Source organism: Arvicanthis niloticus, chromosome 24, assembly GCF_011762505.2.
Source record: "Arvicanthis niloticus isolate mArvNil1 chromosome 24, mArvNil1.pat.X, whole genome shotgun sequence".
In the NCBI taxonomy this organism is placed as follows: domain Eukaryota; kingdom Metazoa; phylum Chordata; class Mammalia; order Rodentia; family Muridae; genus Arvicanthis; species Arvicanthis niloticus.
The window spans coordinates 15,318,295-15,339,814 of NC_133432.1; the positions used below are offsets into that span (position 1 = coordinate 15,318,295).

At 47.9% G+C, this 21,520-nt stretch overlaps 2 protein-coding genes across 5 annotated transcripts in view; both read left to right on the top strand.

Moving 5' to 3' along the window:
* Nucleotides 1–8,901, top strand: part of Atp6v0a2 (ATPase H+ transporting V0 subunit a2) — a 32,441-nt gene extending 23,540 nt beyond the window's left edge. Inside the window, exons 15-20 of the mRNA XM_076922923.1 lie at nucleotides 256–466; nucleotides 1,467–1,586; nucleotides 2,030–2,149; nucleotides 2,693–2,810; nucleotides 3,576–3,747; nucleotides 6,110–8,901. Coding sequence (XP_076779038.1) covers nucleotides 256–466; nucleotides 1,467–1,586; nucleotides 2,030–2,149; nucleotides 2,693–2,810; nucleotides 3,576–3,747; nucleotides 6,110–6,215 — 847 coding nt within the window. The 3' untranslated portion in view covers nucleotides 6,216–8,901. The remainder of the gene's footprint in view (nucleotides 1–255; nucleotides 467–1,466; nucleotides 1,587–2,029; nucleotides 2,150–2,692; nucleotides 2,811–3,575; nucleotides 3,748–6,109) is intronic.
* An 838-nt stretch (nucleotides 8,902–9,739) lies between these two features.
* Dnah10 (dynein axonemal heavy chain 10) overlaps nucleotides 9,740–21,520 on the top strand; it is a 112,712-nt gene continuing 100,931 nt past the window's right edge. For all 4 annotated transcript variants that reach the window (XR_013107065.1, XM_076922919.1, XM_076922920.1 and 1 more), the window contains exons 1-8: nucleotides 9,740–9,990; nucleotides 11,145–11,225; nucleotides 11,913–12,013; nucleotides 13,044–13,152; nucleotides 14,406–14,521; nucleotides 14,991–15,219; nucleotides 17,551–17,708; nucleotides 19,279–19,509. Coding sequence is in view for 3 of the 4 variants with exons in the window: in XM_076922919.1 (XP_076779034.1) it covers nucleotides 9,774–9,990; nucleotides 11,145–11,225; nucleotides 11,913–12,013; nucleotides 13,044–13,152; nucleotides 14,406–14,521; nucleotides 14,991–15,219; nucleotides 17,551–17,708; nucleotides 19,279–19,509 (1,242 nt within the window). In the remaining variant the exon portion in view is untranslated. The remainder of the gene's footprint in view (nucleotides 9,991–11,144; nucleotides 11,226–11,912; nucleotides 12,014–13,043; nucleotides 13,153–14,405; nucleotides 14,522–14,990; nucleotides 15,220–17,550; nucleotides 17,709–19,278; nucleotides 19,510–21,520) is intronic.

The window sequence follows — 21,520 nt, forward strand, 5'->3', positions numbered from 1 at the left end:
CCCCAAAAAAAAGAAAATTGATTTCATTAAAACAATTTTGTTTAATAATTTTAAAAGTTAACTAATAAAGCCAGACCCATTAGCAAATTGTGTTTGTGTGTGGTTCTGCATAGTTCTCTCTCTTGCCCTCTCTTGTCTCTCTTTCCTCCGTGGATGGATCTGCAGCTCCATCTCACAGACTCCTGTGGAGCCCTGAAGTGGCCCGTGGCTCTGTAGCAACAGAGTCTTTGAGCTGCCTCCCTTGCTGTCTTGCAGGCACTTTAGGAAGAAGTTCAATATCTACCTGGTCTCGGTCCCTGAGATCGTGTTCATGCTCTGCATCTTTGGGTACCTGATTTTCATGATCATTTACAAGTGGCTGGCATACTCGGCGGAGACCTCCAGAGAGGCCCCCAGCATCCTCATCGAGTTCATTAACATGTTCCTCTTCCCAGCCAGTGAGACACATGGGCTCTACCCAGGGCAGGTGAGTGCGCGCACCTCTGCATGGTGGTGACAGCCTACACTCAGCACTCTGCTGTAGCCCGTGAGGAGCAGCAGACCAAAACCAAGAGTGTGGGAAGTGCTTTGTGCTTCTGCTTCTCCTTCTGCAGTGTTCTCAGAATATTATTATCTGGAATGAGACTCTATTGAGATTTCTTTCTTTCTCTTTTTCTCCTCAGTTTTATGAGACAGGTTTTTTTTGTGTGTGTGTGTACCCCTGGCTGTCCCAGAACTCATTCTGTAGATCAGGCTGGTCTCAAACTCAGAGATCCTCCTGCCTCTGCCTCCTGAGTGCTGGGATTAAAGATATGTCCAACCACCACCACCCTGCTTAGATTTTTTTTTTTAAATAAATGCTTCATGAATTTGCATATCATCTTTGCTCAGGGACCCTGGTAATCTCTGTATGGTTCTAATATTTTAGTGTGCAAGCCCCTGTTTAAAATTTGTACTTGGGGGAGGGGGCTACCTTTGTCTACAGGTCAGACGTCAACTTTGGATGTCAGTCCTTGGGCATCATCTACCTCTCTTTTGTGTGTGTGTGTGTGTGTGTGTGTGTGTGTGTTATAGTCTTTCTGGCTTAGAATTGCTAAAATAGTCTGGGGTGACCAGATAATGTGCCCAAGGAGCTCTTCCTACCCTTGCATCCCTAATGCAGGGTCCCAAACTTGCACAGCCATGAGGGCTTTGTGAGTGAGTTCTAGGATCTAACTCTGTCTAGACTGAGTCATTTCCCCAAGCCTCCACTTAGAATTTTTCTAATGGTTTTTTACTGCTCTAAAAATAATATTTCAATGCTATGTCCTGAATGTTGTGAATCAGAAGAAGCATGAAGGGTGACCATGATGGGGACCATGCCCCTGGCCCAGAATTGCTTTGTCTTTCCTCCCTCACCCCCCTGCCCCCTGCCCCACAGTCTGCTTCACATCCCAGTGACTCTGTGGTGCCTTTCATCTTCATGCACTTCTCCCTTGCACCAACAGGCACACGTCCAGAGAGTGTTGGTGGCTCTCACTGTGCTGGCTGTCCCCGTGCTCTTCTTAGGAAAGCCACTGTTTCTCCTGTGGCTGCACAACGGGCGCAGTTGCTTTGGCATGAGCCGGGTGAGTGTGTCCCCCTGTACCCAGGTTCTCACTCCTCCGAAGCTGGCTTCACTTAGAGGCTTGATGTTGCTGTTGTAGCTGCAGCTCAAGGAGCAGTACTGTTGTGACATGTGCAGGCCTCTCCTCATACTGTCCTGTTTGTGTGTTCAGAGAGGAGGTGCTGTGTCACAGCACAGTTCCGTGTCTGTGGATTGGGGACTTGCCATACTTTTCCTGTAGCAGCTGGAGTGGTTTCCATTCCTGCAGGAATGCGCTGGGACGCCCACACTAGCTACTCTCTGCTTCCCCCATTGCTCCGTAACAGTCTAAAAGCGTATGGGGTATGCATTTTTTTTGAGACAGCTCTCTTATTCCCAGAGAGCTGTGTCCTAAGAGAAGCAGTTACTTGGGGTTTGTCTCAGCCCTGGGCCGTTCCAGGTGTTGACACTGTTCTTTCTCTTTAGAGCGGTTACACACTCGTGAGGAAGGACAGCGAGGAAGAGGTGTCTCTGCTGGGCAGCCAGGACATAGAAGAGGGGAACAACCGCATGGAAGAGGGCTGCCGAGAAATGACCTGTGAGGAGGTGAGCTCTGGGCTGGCGGGCGGGGGAAGGGAGGATGCTTTTCATTGGCTGCGTAGTGAGGCCAGACTGCATTCCCTGTGGTCACTTGATCATCATTGTATAAGAGAGTCAAGTTATTATATATTCAGCCCAAGGAGCCATTTCACAAGTTCACAGAACAAAGAAAGCAGTGAAGAACAAGCAGGGTCTTACAGTCCATCCCCTCAGAGATGGCACCCTGGCCTCAAGCATGAGGCCACTGTGCACCTACGGCTGGGAAATGTGCATTTGGGTGCTGGGTAGTTTTGGAGGCTGGCTCAGATGTCATCGAGACCACTAATCACGTGGTCCTCGTGGCAGTCAGAGTTCTAGGCTGGTATTTAGGTTACAGACAGGACGCTGAAGCTCGAGTAAAGTTGGGGAAATGGGCTGGTGAGCCTCGTAGCCCCACTGAGAGGAGGACTTAAGTCCTGGATCTGCTGTCTTTAGCTCCAGAGGCCTGCCAGAGACTCACGGTGGAGCAGGCTTGTGGTTTGGTGTCTAATGCTCTCTGTTGTCCCTCAGTTTAACTTTGGGGAGATCCTGATGACACAGGCCATCCACTCCATCGAGTACTGCCTTGGCTGCATCTCCAACACTGCGTCTTACCTGAGGCTGTGGGCACTCAGCCTGGCACATGCACGTATGTTGCTTAGCCCAAGGAGGGTATAAGCTCTGCAGGTGGTAGGTGACAGACCACTGTTCAGTGTTTGGGCCCACCTTCTGATCATACAGGTTGCAGTCCTGGTCTAGGCAGAGAGGGGCCCTGGGAACCGAGGGTCTGGTGACCTCTGGCACAATGCTGTCCTCTGTCACCTCTCCTGCCTGTGTGTCCTAGCCATTGTTTTACTTACTGAACAGAGTATTCAGTTCAAGCAAGTGTGGCAGCCACTAAGCCAGAGTTCAGGCTCCCTGTCAGTTGTAGTGTGCATGGTCTGCCAGTGCACTGCTGAATTAATTAAATAGCCCTGAGAGGCCATGTCACTTCTCCAGCCTGGAGGTGACAGGCACTGACTGCACTCACTTCACACATAGCATACAGTCGTATTGCCTTACCAGAGGCTTGGGACACATGACAGAGATGGGTAGTTAGTTACAGGAGGGCACTGACTAACAGGGGACAGAGGAGGCCCTCTGTGTCCCAAGACAGTGATGGTGCAGAGGCTACCTTGCTGGTGGCAGACCCAGACTTCCAACAGGTTACTTGTGAGGTTCAGACAGGATGCTCAATCCAGGTCTGGCCCGAGTTAGGCAACAGGAGGGCGTGGCCGAGCCTCCTAAGATTGTTGTTCTTTAAGGAGGAAGGCCTGGGGTTCTCTTTGCTGGAGGGATAGGCTGACTGGTTGTCGTTCCTTCTGTCACGTGGGTGATGAGAGAGCTTATGTTTGCCAAATGGCTTTGTTTGCAGAGCTCTCTGATGTGCTGTGGGCCATGCTGATGCGTGTGGGCCTGCGTGTGGACACCACCTATGGGGTCTTGCTGCTGCTGCCTGTCATGGCTTTCTTTGCAGTTTTGACCATTTTTATCCTTCTGGTCATGGAAGGGCTTTCTGCGTTTCTCCATGCCATACGGCTTCACTGGTGAGTGTGATGTCTGTCCTCAGAACAGTATTTTTAAAATGAAATGAGGGCTGGAGAGATGATGGCTCAGCAGTTAAGAGTGTGCACTGTGCTTGTAAAGGACCCAAGTTCATTTCCCAGCACCCGCATCAGGGTGTGTCACAGTCTCCTGTAACTCCAGCATTGGGGGAGCCAGTGCTTCTGCAGGCACCTGCACTCATGCACGACACATACTTTAAAAACAAACAAATCTTTTAAAAAAGGAAACCGGAGCTGGCAAGCTGGCTCAGTTGGTAAATGGACTTGCTCCCAAACCTGGGGAAGTCGTCAGTTCAATCCCTAGGACCCACATGGTGGAGGGAGAGAACTAATGTCCAGCAATTGTCATCTGACAGATACATGTGAATTGTAGCATGTTTATCCACACATATGCATGTGTACATGCAAACTAAGAAAAATTAAAAATCTATCTACCCATTAAGAAAAAGATAAATGCATATAAAACCCCATTCTAAATGCAATGTGATGGGCTAGCTCCTTCCTGCCTAACTAGGACTTAAAGTTCAGAAAAAAATACAGTTTTATTACAAGTAAAAATAATTTCTATCTGTGAAACAATTATGTGTGTTCCCACTTTTTGTTGTTGTCCTTGTTTTTGTTTTTTGAAACAGGGTCTCACTATATAGCCCTGGCTCTCCTGGAACTCATTATGTAGACCAGGCTGGCCTCAAACCCACAGAGATCTATATGCCTGCCTCTGTCTCCTGAGTGCTTGGATTAAAGGCAGGTGCCATCATGCTTGGCTTGTATATGTTCCCAACTTTATTCACGTTGGTACTGGCAGGTGTCACTGTCTAACGCTTAGATATTAGTACCTTCCTTGTTGCTGTGAGGTCAGGGGTTAGTTGTCTTTTTACTGTGTGAGTCCTGGGGATTGAACTCTGGTTGTTAGGCTTGGGGTCAAGTGCCTTTACCCTTGAGCCATCTCAGCAGCCCTCCTGAGTGTTGCCGAGGAGCCTCTGTCTTCTCCTCTGTGTCTGGTGTATGAGAGCTGGAGATGTGCTGTTGAGAACACTAGTCCCTGTTAAGGCGCCAAAAATGGCACGGCCCGAGCAAAATGTTGAGGCCTGGGCTGCCCCGCGTTTGGCGGCCACTGTATCCCAGCCCAAGCTGCCGTTCTGGTCTGTCGGGTCAGGGTTCAGCAAGAGAGAAAGTGAGGATGGACTCGAAGAATGAAGAGCAGACAGAGTGTGATTCAATCCCGTTTATTCTTCAGTCTCTCTTCCTAGTCTAAGTCCCAAGTCTTGAGTTCCTAGTTCCTAGTTGTACTCCTGTTGTTCTCTTCCGAGTGTCTAATGTCTATTCCTACTCCTAATGTCTGAATCTCTGTTACTCCAAATTGTTCTCTAAGTTGTTCTCTCTAAAGTGTCTGATTCTCTCATCTGTAGTCTGCCTCTGCCTTTTATATGTCTCACTTCTAAGCCATGCCTTTTTGTCACACCTTTAATTATGCCCTTAGGTCTTGTCTCTAAATCTGATCTCTACACTTCTAAGTCACACTCTTAAGTTACACACCTTTAATCTCACACACCTTTAATCTCACACACCCAAGGTATCTAAACCAAGATTATCAGAGTGTGATCAGCTGTTGTAGGCTATTGTAATCCAAGTCTCATGTCAGGGTATATGGCTCAAGATGGCTGCAAAGCTGATAGCCGCTTTCTGCTAAAAGTCGGCCCCCAACAATATGCTAGACTTCCAGACACACAGGGGCCAAAGGACAAGGAGCCGAGGTGACATGCAGGCAAGGCAGTGTAGGTGGGGTAGCCAGGGTGGGTGGGAGGAGGTCAGAACGTGTTTATGCCAAGAATGCAAAGAGGATGGAAAGGTTTGTGTTTGTTGTTAAGAAGTGTAGAAACGGGCTGGAGGGATGGCTTAGAGGGATGGAAGAGCACCTGCTCTTCCAGGAGTCCTGAGTTCAATTCCCAGCAACTACATGGTGGCTCACAACCATCTGTAATGGGATCCAATGCCACCTTCTGGTGTTCTGAAGACAGCTACCGTGTACTCACATACACGAAATCTTTAAAAAAAAAAAAAAAAAAAAAAAAAAAAAAAAAAGATCAGCTTTAAAAAAGAAAAAGAAGCATAGAAACATCACATCACTCACAGGTCCACTGTGCAGATCATATCACTCACAGGTCCACACACACATCACTCACAGGTCCTCACATCACTCACAGGTCCACACGTCACTCACAGGTCCACACATCACTCACAGGTCCACACATCACTCACAGGTCCACACATCACTCACAGGTCCACTGTGCAGTTTATGGCGGGTAAGGCGTGCGCTTTAATATGTGTTCATTTTCTTTTTTAGGGTAGAGTTTCAGAACAAATTCTACGTTGGTGCAGGCACCAAATTCGTTCCTTTCTCCTTCAGTCTGCTCTCCTCCAAGTTCAGTAATGATGACAGCATAGCATGATTGCACGCTGCAGCCGGCCCGCTTTCTGATCGATGGAGACCTATCATGTTAAAGAATTCACTCAAGTCAAAATGTACGGCAGGAAAGTTCCACCCTCGTTGATTGCCTTACGATTCAGCCAAATGGCTCTGGAAGATACGCCTCTCCCTCATGTTGAAGATTTTGTAAGACTCACCACTCCGGACACAGACATTTCACTGGTTTTTATTATGAGCAAATATAAGTTAATGCCATCGCTACTTTAAAGTTATTTTTTAAAGTGTAAGATTGGAGGAGAGAAGCCAGCTGAACAGCTAGCTAAAAAATGGTCTTAGATACTTGATGCCTTTTCAACCTTAAAAAAAATGAAGTTATTTCATCACAAGAAGATGTCAGACAATATTTTCCAACAGCTTAAGCATAGTTTTTTCAGACATTACTGCTGGGTCAGCAGCAGGTCCCTGCTCACCCTGCCTGTCAGGAATGTGTGTGAATTCTCTCTGAATGCTTGCAGAATCTCCGGGAGGAGCAGTGAGCATGACAGCCCAATCTTCTGCTGATAATCCGAGGCAATGGGACGAAATGGCACAGCGGTGGCTCTCCTGCTCTCGTGTTTTTTAAAGATGCTTGTCCTTCACCCTTGTGTCAGACCAGTCATGGCAGTTGTACTTTCTGAAAGATGACTCTTGAGCCTTAAAACCCAGGGAGACAGGTGAAAAGCCGTGTGTATTTTTATAGCAAAGAGCAAATGAAGATATTTTACCACAGAGACCTTGCTTCTACTTGAGAATAGTATAATTTTTTACTTCCTCACTAATTCTGAATAAAGGTCTAATGGCCACAGTTTAATTTCCAAAACTTTTCAGGTTAGTTGAAAACTGATTCTCACTAATCTGTTAATTTATTATCTCCATGTAAATCACCTGTTCTCGGGCTGTTCCGCTTTGAGTGAAGTGGGCTCATTGAACACTTTGATCCATGTCATATTCTTATAAATTATGCTCACTTTCACATTTTACTTTAGTTTTAGCTAAGGATTTCAGAAAGAACTGTGAGGCTGGGGTGTGACCTGATTGCTAGATCTCCAGAACCACTTCCCCCCAGGTGTGGCAGCACCTGGCTGGTGTTCCAAGGACTTAGAAGGTGGAGGCAGGAGGATCAAGAAGTTCAGGGTTTCCCTTGGCTATGTGGTAAGCTTGAGGCCAACCTGGGCTATGTGATACTCTAAAGAGAGGATGGAATCTAACATATCTCTGCCCTCTTAAAATTCTGAGTTCCATGTTACTGCAGAGGCCTGTTGGTGCCTCTACCCTCCAGCTCCATATGGTAGAGAATGGGTCCCTTTCATTAAAAGCCAAGCCTCTGGCAGCCAGAATCTCACAGCTTCTTGTGACCTTTAAAACCTTTGCTGAGAACATGGACTGTCTGTGCCGCAGCTGGAGTATAAAGTCAAGTCTCTCCAGCTGTTGCGAAGTCTGCACTGGCAGCAGTGAGGCTTGAACCTCTGTGCCCTGTGTGCCAGCTTCCTGCCACCTATGGTGCTGAGCCTGCTGGTGGCTGGATGAGCCTGTGTCGCCCAGTGTAGACCTGCTCTTACCCATATCGGGTGTCACCCCATGTCACTTTTGTTACTGTGCCCCCAGGGTCTTTGGTCACCACAGAGATAATTGCTTCCAGGGACAAGAGCCAAATTGGAGATGCAGTTTCTGCCATATTTACTGTCCCTGTTGTCAACTGTGATGGGGCCTCTTTTCTAACTGGCATCTCTTACCTGAGTACAGAACGCAGAACAAGAGTGACTTCTCAGTTGAAGCCTGCCACAGTTATATAGAATGTCCTTGCATAAATGGAAGACACTCCTTTCATGAGTCCTCTGGAAATATAATTGGTAGTATCCTCACAGGGGACACGAACAGCTGTCTGGCAGTGTCACATGATCATCTTCCTAGAACAATGTCAATGGATCCATGTCACATAGACTTATGCTGGTGGGAAGGCCCGATGTGGCCAGTAGAGGCATGCAAAGGGCTTTGAGCTCCTGCACGCTCCCTCCTCCATGGGACCTGGGACAGACTCAAGGCTGTGTTTCCCCCAAACCCTCCCCTGGCCTTGGTTCTGGAATGGGTCTGTATGCTTTGAGATATTAATGCACCCGAGCAGGCCTTGGCCTTGCCACCCTCTTGCCTTAGTCTCAGATGGCACCCCAGGTGTACAGTGCTGGCCATGGGTATAATGACATTCAGGCCCAGTGTTCCATCCACAATAGTGTAATAAGGCACAGACTAACCACTGGTAACTTACAGGGCTGGCACACCAAGCTGTGATTTAGAGTCTGAACAAGTTTTGGAAAATAAAAACAAAACCAGCTCCAAGATCACATTTCTCCATGGATGGCATAAGTCTGGGTTTGCTCACACGGGCACACTCTCCAGACGGGCCTGAAGACCTCTCGTGATGCTGTGAGGAGACAGTTTGCAGTAAACACTCGGCCCACCGCAGACTGCTGCTCTAACACATCGAGAAGCCCTCAGACAGTGCAACTCTACAGGACAATACATCAAGGCTGCGTTCTGGAGCTGGGACCTGGGGTGAAAGCTACGGGGAGCGCAATAACTGCACTGTACTGATGGATGCATGGAAGGACTAATCTGCCTGTCAGTATTGAACTTCTTTTTGCTAGTGACAAAATAAATGTATATTTTTGAGATGCCAGTGTCTTGTTTGCTTGTGATCCTGTTCCCTAAGCCCTTATGCCAGAAAGAGCTAGTCCTTTCCTAGAGCCTGTCTGGTGTTCTCACAGTGGCTGACGGCTGTCTTGACACCAGTCTTGCCTGCCTGACCTGGTTTGCTTCTGTTGCTATGGTGTGGTTTTTTTTTTTTTGTTTGTTTGTTTGTTTTTTGAGACAGGGTTTCTCTGTATATCCCTGGTTGTCCTGGAGCTCACTCTGTAGACTAGGCTGGCCTTAAACTCAGAAATCTGCCTGCCTCTGCCTCCCAAGTGCTGGGTTTAAAGGCGTGCGCCACCACCGCCCGGCTGTTGCTATGTTAAAACACCAACCAAAACCAACTTAGGGGGAAAGAGTTCATTTTATCATAGGTCACACAGCAGGGACTGAAGCAGAGACTTGGAGGAACGCTGCTGATTTGCTGCCCCTGGTTTGCTCAGCTGTCAACTAAGGCCCACCTGTCAGGGATGGCATCGCCCTCAGTGGGCCGGGCCCTCCTACATTAATCAGGAATCAAGAAAAGGCTCCATAGGCCAATCTGATGGTAGTAATGTCTCATTTGAGATTCCTTCTTCCCTACTAAGTGTAGGTTGGTGTCAAGTTTACTTACAGAAGCTAACCTGTTCACTGCTTCTAGTCCTGCCTGGCTCCACCTCAGAGCCATGCCCTTGTCTTGTCTCAGTTGCCAATTCATTTGCACCTTAGCTTTCTTATCTACAGAATAGAGCCCTTAGCCGCGCGCTGGTGCCGCCGTTGCCCAGGTGCCTGTTGCTAGGGTCGCCGTTGCCACGGACGCCGCCCAGCTCCCCGCCCAGTCCGTTCTGCGCCCTGCTGCGCTGCTCAGGTCTGCGCCATGGACGACCTGCGGGTCCTGTGGATGCGCGACCGTGTATACACGGCCTTCAACCTCAACAACCCTATGCTGTTCGAGGAGATGCTGAGTCGTGATGATGGCGAGGCGGAGGACAGCATTCTGCACTTCCTCAACCACTTGAGCGACGAGGACAACGCCTCCGCGCTGTTCTTCTACCGTGTCCTGGTGCCTGAGGAGGTGGAGGTGGAGGAGCCAGGTGAGTGTGAGCGAAGGCCAGCCTACAGCAAGAACCCTGCTAGTGCTTAGTCCTACTACGTGCCCAGGGTTCTCATCTTCAGTTCTCATCTGTGCTCTGAGGGGCGCTGCCATACTTGCTCTCTCAAGCTCTCCACAGTGCAGAGTTGCGCACCTCCCAGGACACCGAGGAGGCCCAGGAGTCTGGGTCCTAGAAGGTGCTTCAGCCAGCGGGAGGGTCACTGAGGACCATAGCAAGTTTGAGTAAGGATCACCCAGACTCCATAGCGAGCAAGCCAGAAGATCAGGAAGGGGAGAGGAAGAAGGCCAGAGAGGAAGAGATGTAGTGTTATGACACACTCTGCTCTGCTATAGTTTATTTCTATTTCTTTTCATTATTATATTGTGCAACAGGGTCTTGTAGCCCAGGCTGGCCTGGAATTCATTGTGTAGCCCAAGGTACCCTCAGATCCTCAACCCTCCTGCCTCAGTTTCACAGGACTCTAGCTTTCCCAGCCTTCATTTTTCTTCCCCAGGAACTCTGAGCCTGAACACACTATCCTGGGCCTCTGAATTAAGCCCATTCATTATAACCAAATAAAAGTATAGATTCCAGGATATGCTAAAGGATATATATATATATATATATATATATATATATATATATATATATATAATTTATTTATTTATTTATAAAACAAAACAGAAAGGTGGACCAAGACCGTAACTTCTTGTTATCTCCAGAGACCCAGGGACTCTAGCTAGCAGCAGGAGATTGTCTCCCCCCCCACCTTTAGCCTTGAACACCCAATCCTTCTGTTTCCACCTCCTAAGTCTAGGGATTACAGACCAGCACCACCATACTGGACTCATTGGAACCGTTTCTAGGCTCTGCCTAGCATTGCAAAAGACACCAAGTGGTGTACTAAGTCCCTTCCATACTCTCTCAATTGCTTGTACTTCTTCCAGGCTGATTGTAACTGAAATACAGAGTGCCCTTGTCTGAATTGACACAAGCCTTCCTCACTGGACCGAGCATGAGGTTTTGCAGTGAGATTTATGAGTCCTCTATGGGCCGTGTCCGTCCACTTTGGCTGTCCTTAAAGCAAAGGTGCGGCCCTCTCATCTGAGGACTTCTCTATTTTCTATTGTCTTCCCCATTATGGTTCCACAAAGACCTTCCTGTGATCTTTGAAGAGGAGGGAGAGGAAGAGGAGACTGACTCTCAAAAAGCAGAGGCCACTGAAAAACCGACAGGTGGGTGTCTGGAGGGGCTGAAGCTACCCCGGCACTAGGAGTCTGTGGAGTTGGTGGTGGATCTGTGGGCAAGGGTCCCTGGGTTATCGTCACACCTGGCCTTAATAAGACAGCAGAATACAAGAGAAACATCTCCTCTCACAGGTCCAGGGGGCCCAGATCTACAGTGCTCCCCAGGGCCAAATGCCCTCTGACGGCTCTCAGAGGGCTTCCCTTGTTCAGCTGCTGCTGGCTCTGGCACCCGTTGGCCAGTGGGCACATCAGTGCCATCTCACCTTTGCTGTCATGTGATCTCTCCCCCAATTGTCTAGGTTTACAATGTCACTTCTCTTAGCCAGGCAGAGTTGGAGATGGAGCTCAGGGCCTTCGTACATACGATACAAGTGTCTGCTGTGGAATTACACCCCTAGTAGTATGACTCTTATTCATAAATCTCTTGTAAGGTTGAGAAAAATGCCAGAGATATTACATGTTAGGCACCACAGCCAACACACACATATACCTGTGAGTCACACTGGAGGATTTTCAGATGTGTGGTCTGCTGCCCTCCTGACCTTTGACATGTCACATGGCATGTGACAGGTCAAGACCATGTAGAGGTCAGGAGCTGTCGTAACACAGTGTCTGGATGCTGGGAAACCCTTCTCTCTGACCGTCTCAACTCACACAATATATTGTGTTTTGCAGCCAAGTTCTCAAAGCTGAGAAGTGACTCCATGACCCCCTCCCTGTTTGAGATGGATGATGATGAGCCAGACATAGAGACCTACAACAAACTGTATGGCAAGGTGCGTCCTGCTCTCTGTCCTCCTTGGAAGACTGGCTTGGGGCCTCTCTTATGACAGGAGGGTGACAGGCACAGAGCATGCAAGGGACACAGTGCATTAGAGTAGAGATTTCAGAATCTTGTGTTGAGATTTCCCAGAAAACCTTTAGATTCATTTTGAATGGCTGAGGGACCAAAAAGAGCTGTCCTACTAGGGGTTATGGCTTACAGAAAAAGGAGGGACCCAATATAGTGGCACACATGTGGTACACAACATGTATATATAATATATATATATATATATATATATATATATATATATATATGAGTGTTTTGCCTGCCTGCATGTATCTATCTATCTATCTATCTATCTATCATCTATCTATCTATCTATATCTATATCCCCAAACCTTCATTTATATACTTAAATACTTAAATTCCATTTTGTTATTTTATGAGTCTGCACTACATGCATACCTAGAACCTTCAGAGGCCAGAAAATGGGGGTTCAGACACCCTAGAACTGGTTGCAGATGGTTATGAACCACCATCTGGTGCTGAAAACTGCACCCAGGTCCTCTGGAAGAGCAGCCAGTGCTCTTAATCCCGGAGCCATCTCTCTGACCCTAATAAATAAATCTTTCAAAAGGAAATAATTATATGGGTACTCCCCTCCCCAAAGACATAAGCGTAATTCTCACCGAAGTCCCTGAAACAACAAACCAACTAGCCAGAGGCAGCTAGTTTCTTTCCTCAGGCCTTCCTGTCCTGTCCTGCCCTGCCCCACCCAGCCCCGCCCGCCCCGCCCCACTGCCATGCCCCGCCCCTCCAAGCTCCCAGTCAACCTCTCTGCTCAGTACACCACAACTGTCACTGCACTGCCTGGTTAGTAGAAGATGCAGGCTCGGGGTCAGGGATCTGAGTGTGAACTAGCTCTTGTGTGGCCACTGTATAGCCGTAGCCTCCTTAGCAGAAATGAGATCCTCCATATTGGAGACACACATTCTACTGATCACTCACCCGGCGGTCCAATGGCATCCTGTCTGTTTCAGAAAATTGTAAAACGCATCATCAACAGGCTGGAACTGCATGTGAGCCTCACCCCTCTTTCCGAGGAGTTTCTGGAACAGAATGTGGTTTTCTTCCTCAGAAGCTCAAAAGGTACCTTCAAGCTGTGTGTGTGTGTGTGTGCGCGCGCGTGGGCGCGCATGGCGGGGGAGATTCTTCATGGGGGTATAGTCTGTTTGTTTGTTTTGTGTGGGGGCATGGGGTGTTTTAAGACAGGGTTCAAGACAGGTGTATAGCCCTGGCTGTCCTGGAATTCATGCTGTAGACCAGACTAGCTTTAAACCCAGAGATCCACCTGCCTCTGCCTCCTAAGTGCCAGGAGGTATTTAACCCCCCCCCCCACCAACACACAGTCTTTTAATCAAACTTAGAGCTGGTTGGTATGGCTAGTCTCTTTGCTCTGGACACCCATCCCTTTTCTCTACCTCCAAAGGCTAGAATTATAGTGAGCCGCCACATCCACCTGGCATGTACCTGAGATCCTAACCCTGTCTTCATGCCCATGTGGCAAGTGCTTTGGCTACCAAGCTATCTCTCTAGCCCTGCAGATAGGCTATATGCATATTTTAATATATATATATATGTATATATATATATAAAATTTTATGTGTATGGGTGTTTATGTGCACCACATGCATGCCCACTGCCCTCAAACATCAGAAGAGGGTATGGGATCCCCTAGCACTGGAGTTGCAGATAGTCGTGAGCCACCCTGTGATGTGGGTTCTGGGAACTGAACTCAAATCTTCTGCAAGAGCAGCAAGTGCTGTTACTGACTGAGTCATCTCTTCAGCCCCCTAAATACATCTTTTAAAAATAAAACCTTTCAGTGCTAGAGAGATGGCTTAGTAGTTAAGAGCACTGACTGGTCTTCCAGAGGTCTTGAGTTCAACTCCCAGCAACCACATGGTGGCTCACAACTATGTGTAATGGGATCAGATGCCCTCTTCTGGTGTGTCTGAAGACAACCACAGTGTACTCACATAAACAAACAAACAAACAAATGACAAATAGAGAACAAAGGAAGGAAGAAAACAATCAATCAATAATCAATCAATAAAATATAACGTATTAATTTCTCATCCCTGAGACACCGTGTTAATAATGTAATGTAAAGTATAGGACAACTTTACAGTTCCCACGGTCTTTAAAAACTTCCAACAACTCAAAAGTTTGGCAGAGTCTAGTTTAGTTTCATTTGCCCAGGGCTTGTTTAGATCCAGGTTAGCCTGTCTTGTCTTTTGACTTTGAGACCAGAGCCTCTGACAGGAAGGAGAGACTCCCAGGACACCCAGGAATGTCCCCACCACCCACTGACTAGATGCTCAGGGTATGTTTTTGTTTAGATGCAATCCCAGAAGCCAGCGACATGAAGGAAGCGATGGAAATCATGCCAGAGACCATGGAGTATGGCATCATAAACTCTCAGGTGCTCCAGTTTCTGAAGGACGTCATCTGTCAGGTAACCATGGATCCTACAGAGACCCTGGCATCTCCAAGATAGTGGTTGCTTCCAAAGAAGGGCTGGAGAGTTCGGTCTTGGTGGTAGATAGGAGACAGAGGGTCACTAGCTCTGTCTGTGTGCTTATTCATTTAACATATGTTTGTTTTGAGACATGGTCTTCATAGCCCTGGCTGGCCTGGAATTCACTTTGTAGACCAGCCTGGCTTTGAATTCATGGGTAATTCTACGGCACACTCCTGTCTTTCTAAGTGGTCACATGTCATATGACTAGCCAATCTGCAACCTTTGTCGGACCAAAATCCTTCTTGTCTCAATCTCCAGCCCATGCTGCCTCAAACAGCAATCCTCCTGCCTCAGCCTCCTGAAGGCTGAAATTACAGACCCACCGTCAACTTGCACATCCATCAACTTAATAGACAGCTGGAGACCCTGAGCAGGTTAACTGTATGACATTGTGCATTTGCAGGTTTTCATGCCGGTGCTGTCCTTCAACCAGCACAAATCCGAGTCAGGCCAGGGAACATCGTTTGCAGAAAATCACGAACTTTCTGCATATGATATGATAGAGTTGGCTGGGGCTGGTATCCCCGGGGAGTCAATGGAGTACCACAGTGTCCAACTGATACGTGATGAGTTCTTAATGAATCTTCAGAAATTTTCGAACAACATTCAAAGGACCATGCAGCAGCTTGAAGGTCTGTTCCCCCCTCACTCCCATTCTCAAAGAACTAATAACTCATCCTAAGAAGGCAATGCCAAAGTTCAGAACGCTTATTAATTTTGTTTTGTTTCAGTTTGTGATGCTTGCTTGTTTGTTTGTGACAGGGTTTCTATTGGCTGTCTTGCAGCTCGATCTGTAGGCCAGGCTGTCTCTGAACTTATAGCTGTACCTGCTTCTGCCTCCCAAGTGCTGGGATTAAAGGCATGTGTTACCAATCCCTAACAGTTTATGATCTTCTTAACATATTATTTTTTGTATTTGGGGGTTTGCATGTATGTATACATGCAGTACCTGCAGAGGCCAGAAGAGGGTGCTGGAGTTACAGGCTGTTGTGACCCAGCATAGGGGTGCTGGGAATCTAACTCAGGTCCTCTGGGAAAGCATCCAGTGCTCTTAACCACTGAGCCATTTCCTATCTCTAGACTACCCCTTCTCCCTCCCCCGACTTTTTTTTTTTTTGAGACAGGGTGTCTTGTAGCCCAGATCTGTGACATATAGTCGAGGGTGACTTTCAATTTCTGATCCTCCTGCCTTTGCTTCCCAAGTGCTAAGGTCACACCCATGTGCCACGGTGCTCCGTTTATACAGTACTGGGGGTGGAACCCTGTGCCGTGTATATCCTAAGCACTAGCTCCACCCGCTGAACCACAGCTCAAGCCCAAGAATTCTTGTTTATATGTTCACGGAAAACAGAATTGTTTAGGAGCAAAGCAGTGAAGTCCCTGGGGTGACAGGGCAGCCCTGTCCACTCCCAAATATGGCAGAAGGTAGAGCTTGAGGAGATGGCCAGGCCTACAGAAGAGGGCAGGGCAGCCGTGGAAGGCTTTGCTAGAGGAGGTGGCCGTGGGCCTCATCTGAAAGTTGTATTCAGCTCCGTTGTGGAATTTAGGCCACCCACTGTCACTGGTGCCCACCTGTGCCCTCCTCCTCACTGATTTCCAGAGCCTGGGGTAATGGAAACTGGATGTGGCAAGCAGAGAAAAGGAGGAGAGAGGCCCTCTGGGTGAGGGAGGGAAGTTGCCCTGGGTGGTCATGCTTAGAAGACCAGCCAGGGACAGAGTAACATGGAAAGCCAGTAACATGGGACTGTTACTCTAGGGGAATCACATCTTTTCTTAACTCTCTGTGGGTGGGGGTGGGGTGCACCCATGTGTGCAGGTCCAGGCAAGGTGTTGCTCCTTAGGTGACATTCGCTTTCTTTTTAGAGATGAGGTCTCTCGCTTTCCAACTGGGCCAGGCTAGCTGTTCATTGAGCCCCAGGGAATCCTTGTGTCTCCACTTTGGGATTACAGACATGAACCACTGTTCTTGGCTTGCATAGGTGTTCTGGGGATCTGAACTCATGTCCCTCTGCTTGTGCGGCAAGCACTTTAGCCATGGAGGCATCCCCCTACTTCCTGTGCTTTGTGTGCCTGAAGTTTTCCTCAAGCTGGAGCTTTCCTTGCTTGTTGCTCTGTTTAGTTCTGAGACCTTTTATCTCCATTTATTTTCCCAGGGCCTTCTGTTCTTGCTGAATGGACACATTATCTCCAGTCTCTGGGACAAAGAATCAGGACTTAAATGTTTCTTCTTTTACACTATCTTGATTTGGATAATATGATTTATCTTCATTTATTCTGGTTATTTCCCTCCTTTTGTTTTTTAGTATAGAATAGTGTTTATTTAGGGCTTGGAGAGGGGAGTTAAGGGGGTAGTAGAGGCAGAGAGAGAGAGAGAGAGAGAGAGAGAGAGAGAGAGAGAGAGAGAGATATCAAGGGAGAGCAAGAGTGTAAGAGAGCAAGAACATATTTTCCCTTTTTAAAGACTTATTTGACTTTGTGTATTTGTGGGGTGGTGGGAGTGCACGTGGGAGCAGGTACCAGTGGAGGCCAGAAGAGGGCGTCAGATGCTCTGGAGCTGAGCTACAGGAGCTGTGAGCCAGTCAGTTCAGATGCTGATGCCGCTGGTTCTTTGTAAGAACAGAAAGTGCTCCTAACCACTGAGCCACCTCCCCAGTCTCTGAGGCTTTCTTAAATAGCCACTGGGCTCTGGCCTCGTGTTCAAATTGTACAAAAAAAATAAAAGAATCGAAACTCATTGTGTTGTCAATCAAGGAACTTCTCAAGTAATGATATCCCTTTGATGGGATGTAACCATCAGACCATCACCAGAGGGTTCCGATCACATTCCTGTGAGAGAGAATTAGCCAGAGATGGCTGAGGAGATGGGCTAACGACACGATGAGGCGGGAGGGAATTGCTGGCTGATGGACTTGACTGTTACAGGTTCTTCCTAAGCTAGGATCTAACTCGATGCTCTCCACCAGGTGAGATCAAACTGGAGATGCCCAGCATCAGTGTGGAGGGAGAAGTGTCAGAGCTGGTGGCCGATCCGGAATTGGTGGAGACTTTAGAGCAGTGTGTGATCAACTGGCTGAGCCAGATTTCATATGCTCTGGATGCCCAGCTGAAGAAGAAGCCCCAGGTATTCTGTGCAGGGCTTGTAAGGTTACACCCACCACCCCGAGGGGCAGGTCTCTTTTTCTCTTTCTGTTTGAGACTTCCCTAAGAGATGCGGGTGAGGAAGGAACATCGGTGCTATCTATCGGATGCTGTCTGGAGTGACAGTGCTTACCCTGTCTTAGTCACCGTCCTATTGCTGTGAAGAGATACCAAGACCAAGGCAACTTGTAAAAGAAAGCATTTAATTGGAGGCTTGCTTACAGTTTGAGAGGCTTAGTTGATCTCTGTGACCTCAAGGCAACCCCAATCGTACCGGCTGATTTGACGTCAACTTGACCCAAGCTTGAGTCATTTTGAAAGAGGAAACCTCAACTGAGGAAATGCTCCCAGTAAATTGGCCTGTGGACAAGCCTGTGGTACTTTTCCTTGATTGATGATTGACATGCGAGGACCCAGCTCATTGTATGTGATGCCACCCCTGGGCAGGTTGTCCTGGGACTTAGGAGAAAGCAGGCTGAGCAAGCTATGAGCCACAAGCCAATAAGCAACATTCTTCCATGGCTCTGCTTCAGGTCCCGCCTCCGGGTTCCTGCCCCACTTTTCTATTGGATGGGCTGGGCTGGGAAACCATAAACTGACATAGGCCTTTCTTCCTCGAGCTGATTTGGTCAGTGATGTCTTATCACAGCAATAGGTGCCTCAAGACACTGGTCTACAGAGTGAGTCTACAGAGAGGTCTACCAGGTCAGCCAGAGCTACCCAGTAAGACCTGCTGTCAAAAAAAAAGTTAAAAAAAAATCAAAACAAGATGGATGGCTCCTGCTGAATGACACCCAAGGCTGAACTCTAGTCTACGTGTGCACACGCGTGTGCATGCACACACACACATACACACACCCCTTTTCTGACACAAGTACACACACTCATGTGCATGTTCACATGTATACATACATATACATGTTCAATGCACACATGATCACAAACACATGCTCTCTTTTTCTGCCATGAGCATATACACTCATGCACACGTGTTCGTGTGTACACATGGGGAAACACACATGCAACACATGCATGATCACATACATTCTCACAAGCACACACACACTCACGTGCATGTACACATGTGTACATATATGCACACACAAGCATACATGCATACATGTTCATGTGTATACATGAGCACACACATATACACATATACATATACACACATACACATGTGCAATACACACATGATCACGCACACACACACAAGAAAGAGAGGATACATTCTTTGGTTCACATACCAGAAAGTAGTGCTTGTTCCAGGGAGTTTGCTCAGAGCGCTGGCTGGGCGGCTTTCTGAATGTCTTCTATAGGGATGCTTTCTCTTTTGTAGTGACAGTTTCTGGCACTGTGAGCACACCAGGAAAGACATTCTCAATAGGGTCCTGAGGTCCACTCTGATTGGACCATGCAGGATGAGAAGCCCACTTGGAAGCTCTCTCCTGACTCGCCCCTGTGTGGGGCAGTTGGGACAACGGCCCTGGGGAAATGACCACAGGTGTCCACTCACGCCACTGTGTGTATCTGTGTGCTCACAACTCTCTCAGGGCAATGGTCCTCTGGCTGAAATCGAGTTCTGGAGAGAGAGAAATGCAACGTTGAGCGCCCTCTATGAGCAGACGAAGCTTCCATTCGTTAGGAAGGTCTTTGAGGTGATCAAAGAGGCGGAATCCATGCTCACGGCCAATGTGCAGCCTCTCCTGACGGAGCTGTTCAAACTCCATATGGAGGCCTCGGACAACGTGCGCTTCCTGTCCACTGTGGAACGTCACTTCAAGGTAGGGAGGATGGGCTGTGTTCGGGGAAGCCAGCTCTGTGAGGAACACTGCGTCAGTGTCATTTTTTAAAATTACATTTAGGGGCTGGGGTTGTGGCTCAGCTGAGAGAGAACTTGCCTCGCATGCACAAAGCCCTGGTTTCTATCCCTAGGACTTCATAAACCCTGCATGGTGGTGCTCACCTGTAATTCTAGTGCCATCCTTGGTCATGTAGGAAATTTGAGGCTAGCCTGGGCTACCTGAGTCCCTTTCTTTCTTTCTTTCTTTCTTTCTTTCTTTCTTTCTTTCTTTCTCTTTTTCGATTTGTCAAGACAGGGTTTCTCTGTGTAGCTCTGGCTGTCCTGGTACTAGCTGAATAAACCAGGCTGGTCTCAAACTCACAGGGATCCACTCGCCTCTGTCTCTCACCACACCAAGCTTTTTTTTTTTTTTTTTAAATGGGTATTTTGCCTGCACGTATGTCAATGACCTTGTGCATTCATGATGCCCATGGAGGACAGAAGAAGCTGTTGGATCCCCTGAAACGGGAGTTACAGATGCCTGTGGGTGCTGGAAATGGAAAACCAGTTCACTGTAACAGCAGCAGCAAGTTCTCTTAACCACCGAGCCATCTCCAGCACTCACTTTGTTCTTTTGAGACATGGTTTCTCATTACCCTGGAACTCAACCACATAGCCTGATGCCTGAGCCCCGGGAACTCCACAGTCTGTGCCGTCCTGGGTACGGGATGACAAGTGTGTACCATCCACACCTGCCTTTTCAATCTGGGTTCTGGGGATCGAACTCAGGTCCTTGTGTTTATAAGGCAAAAGCACGCACTGACTGCCGTATCTCCTCAGGCCCAACACCACTTCTAACCGAGCTCTCCGAAGCATTAAATTCAAACCTGTGGTATTAATTATATAATCTCAAATGGGGAGGTTCTACTCTACCTTTGATCATTCAGTTCCCAGGTAAATGACACAAAACCTTCATGTTTATGACAAACCTTTAAAGCACTCGAGCTGGGCAGATATCTACCCGCTTAAGCTGTTAGAATCAATAACCCCGAGTTATAGCTTGCCGTGCTCCATCTGGGCAGCTCTTATGGCCATGTTTTCAAGACTCATCTACCTCATGGCATCTTCTCCTCTCTCTACCTTCTCTTCTACCTCAGACCCCAAGCCCAGAACCGAAATTCCACCTGCCTCTCCCTTCTGCCTAGCTATCAGCTGTTGACATCTTTGTTCAACCAATAGTTTTAAATTAAGGAACCAGGTCGCATAGCCTTGCTTGAAGTACGTGAGGGTCCTCTCATCCCTGAGGGTAACCAGACCTTGGGGGGCCAGTATTTAGCGTTTCACTACCTAGCAACAGAGCAGACCTCAACGAAACCCATTACAATGGTCTCCATGTAAATACCTTTAGCACCTACACTGAGAACCTGAGCCCATTAAACACCGAGTCTCACCGCTGCCTCCCCCAGACCCCTGTGTGTCACAAGAGTGGAGTCATTTTCCTCTCTGTCCCTTTGCACTTTTTATTCTTGTCCACTCGGAAGCGTGCTGCAGGTGGACTCCAGCTCCTTCATAGAGTTGAACCATGCTTATGACCATGTGTCAGACCATGCTCATGGGGATCCAGATCATTCCTGTGGAGTCGTTTGTTTGTTTGTCTGAGAGAGAGTTTCTCATTGTAGCCCTGGCTGTCCTGGAACTTGCTCTGTAGGCCAGGCTGGCCTTGAACCCATAGAGACCACTCTGCCTCCCTAGTGCTGAGGCTAAAGGCATGAGCCATCACCACCCAGCTGTTCCTGTATTCTTAATTTTCTTCTTATTTTTAATGATGTATAAACCTCTGTACACACGAATGCAGGTGACCACAGAGGCTCTGGGCTGGTGCTAGACTTACAGGCAGTTGTGAGTCACATGATATGATGGTGGGAATTGAACCTGAGTCTTCTGGGAGGGGAAGTACATGCTCTTAATCACTGAGCCATCTCTCCAGGCCCTAAATATTTATCTCTTATTAT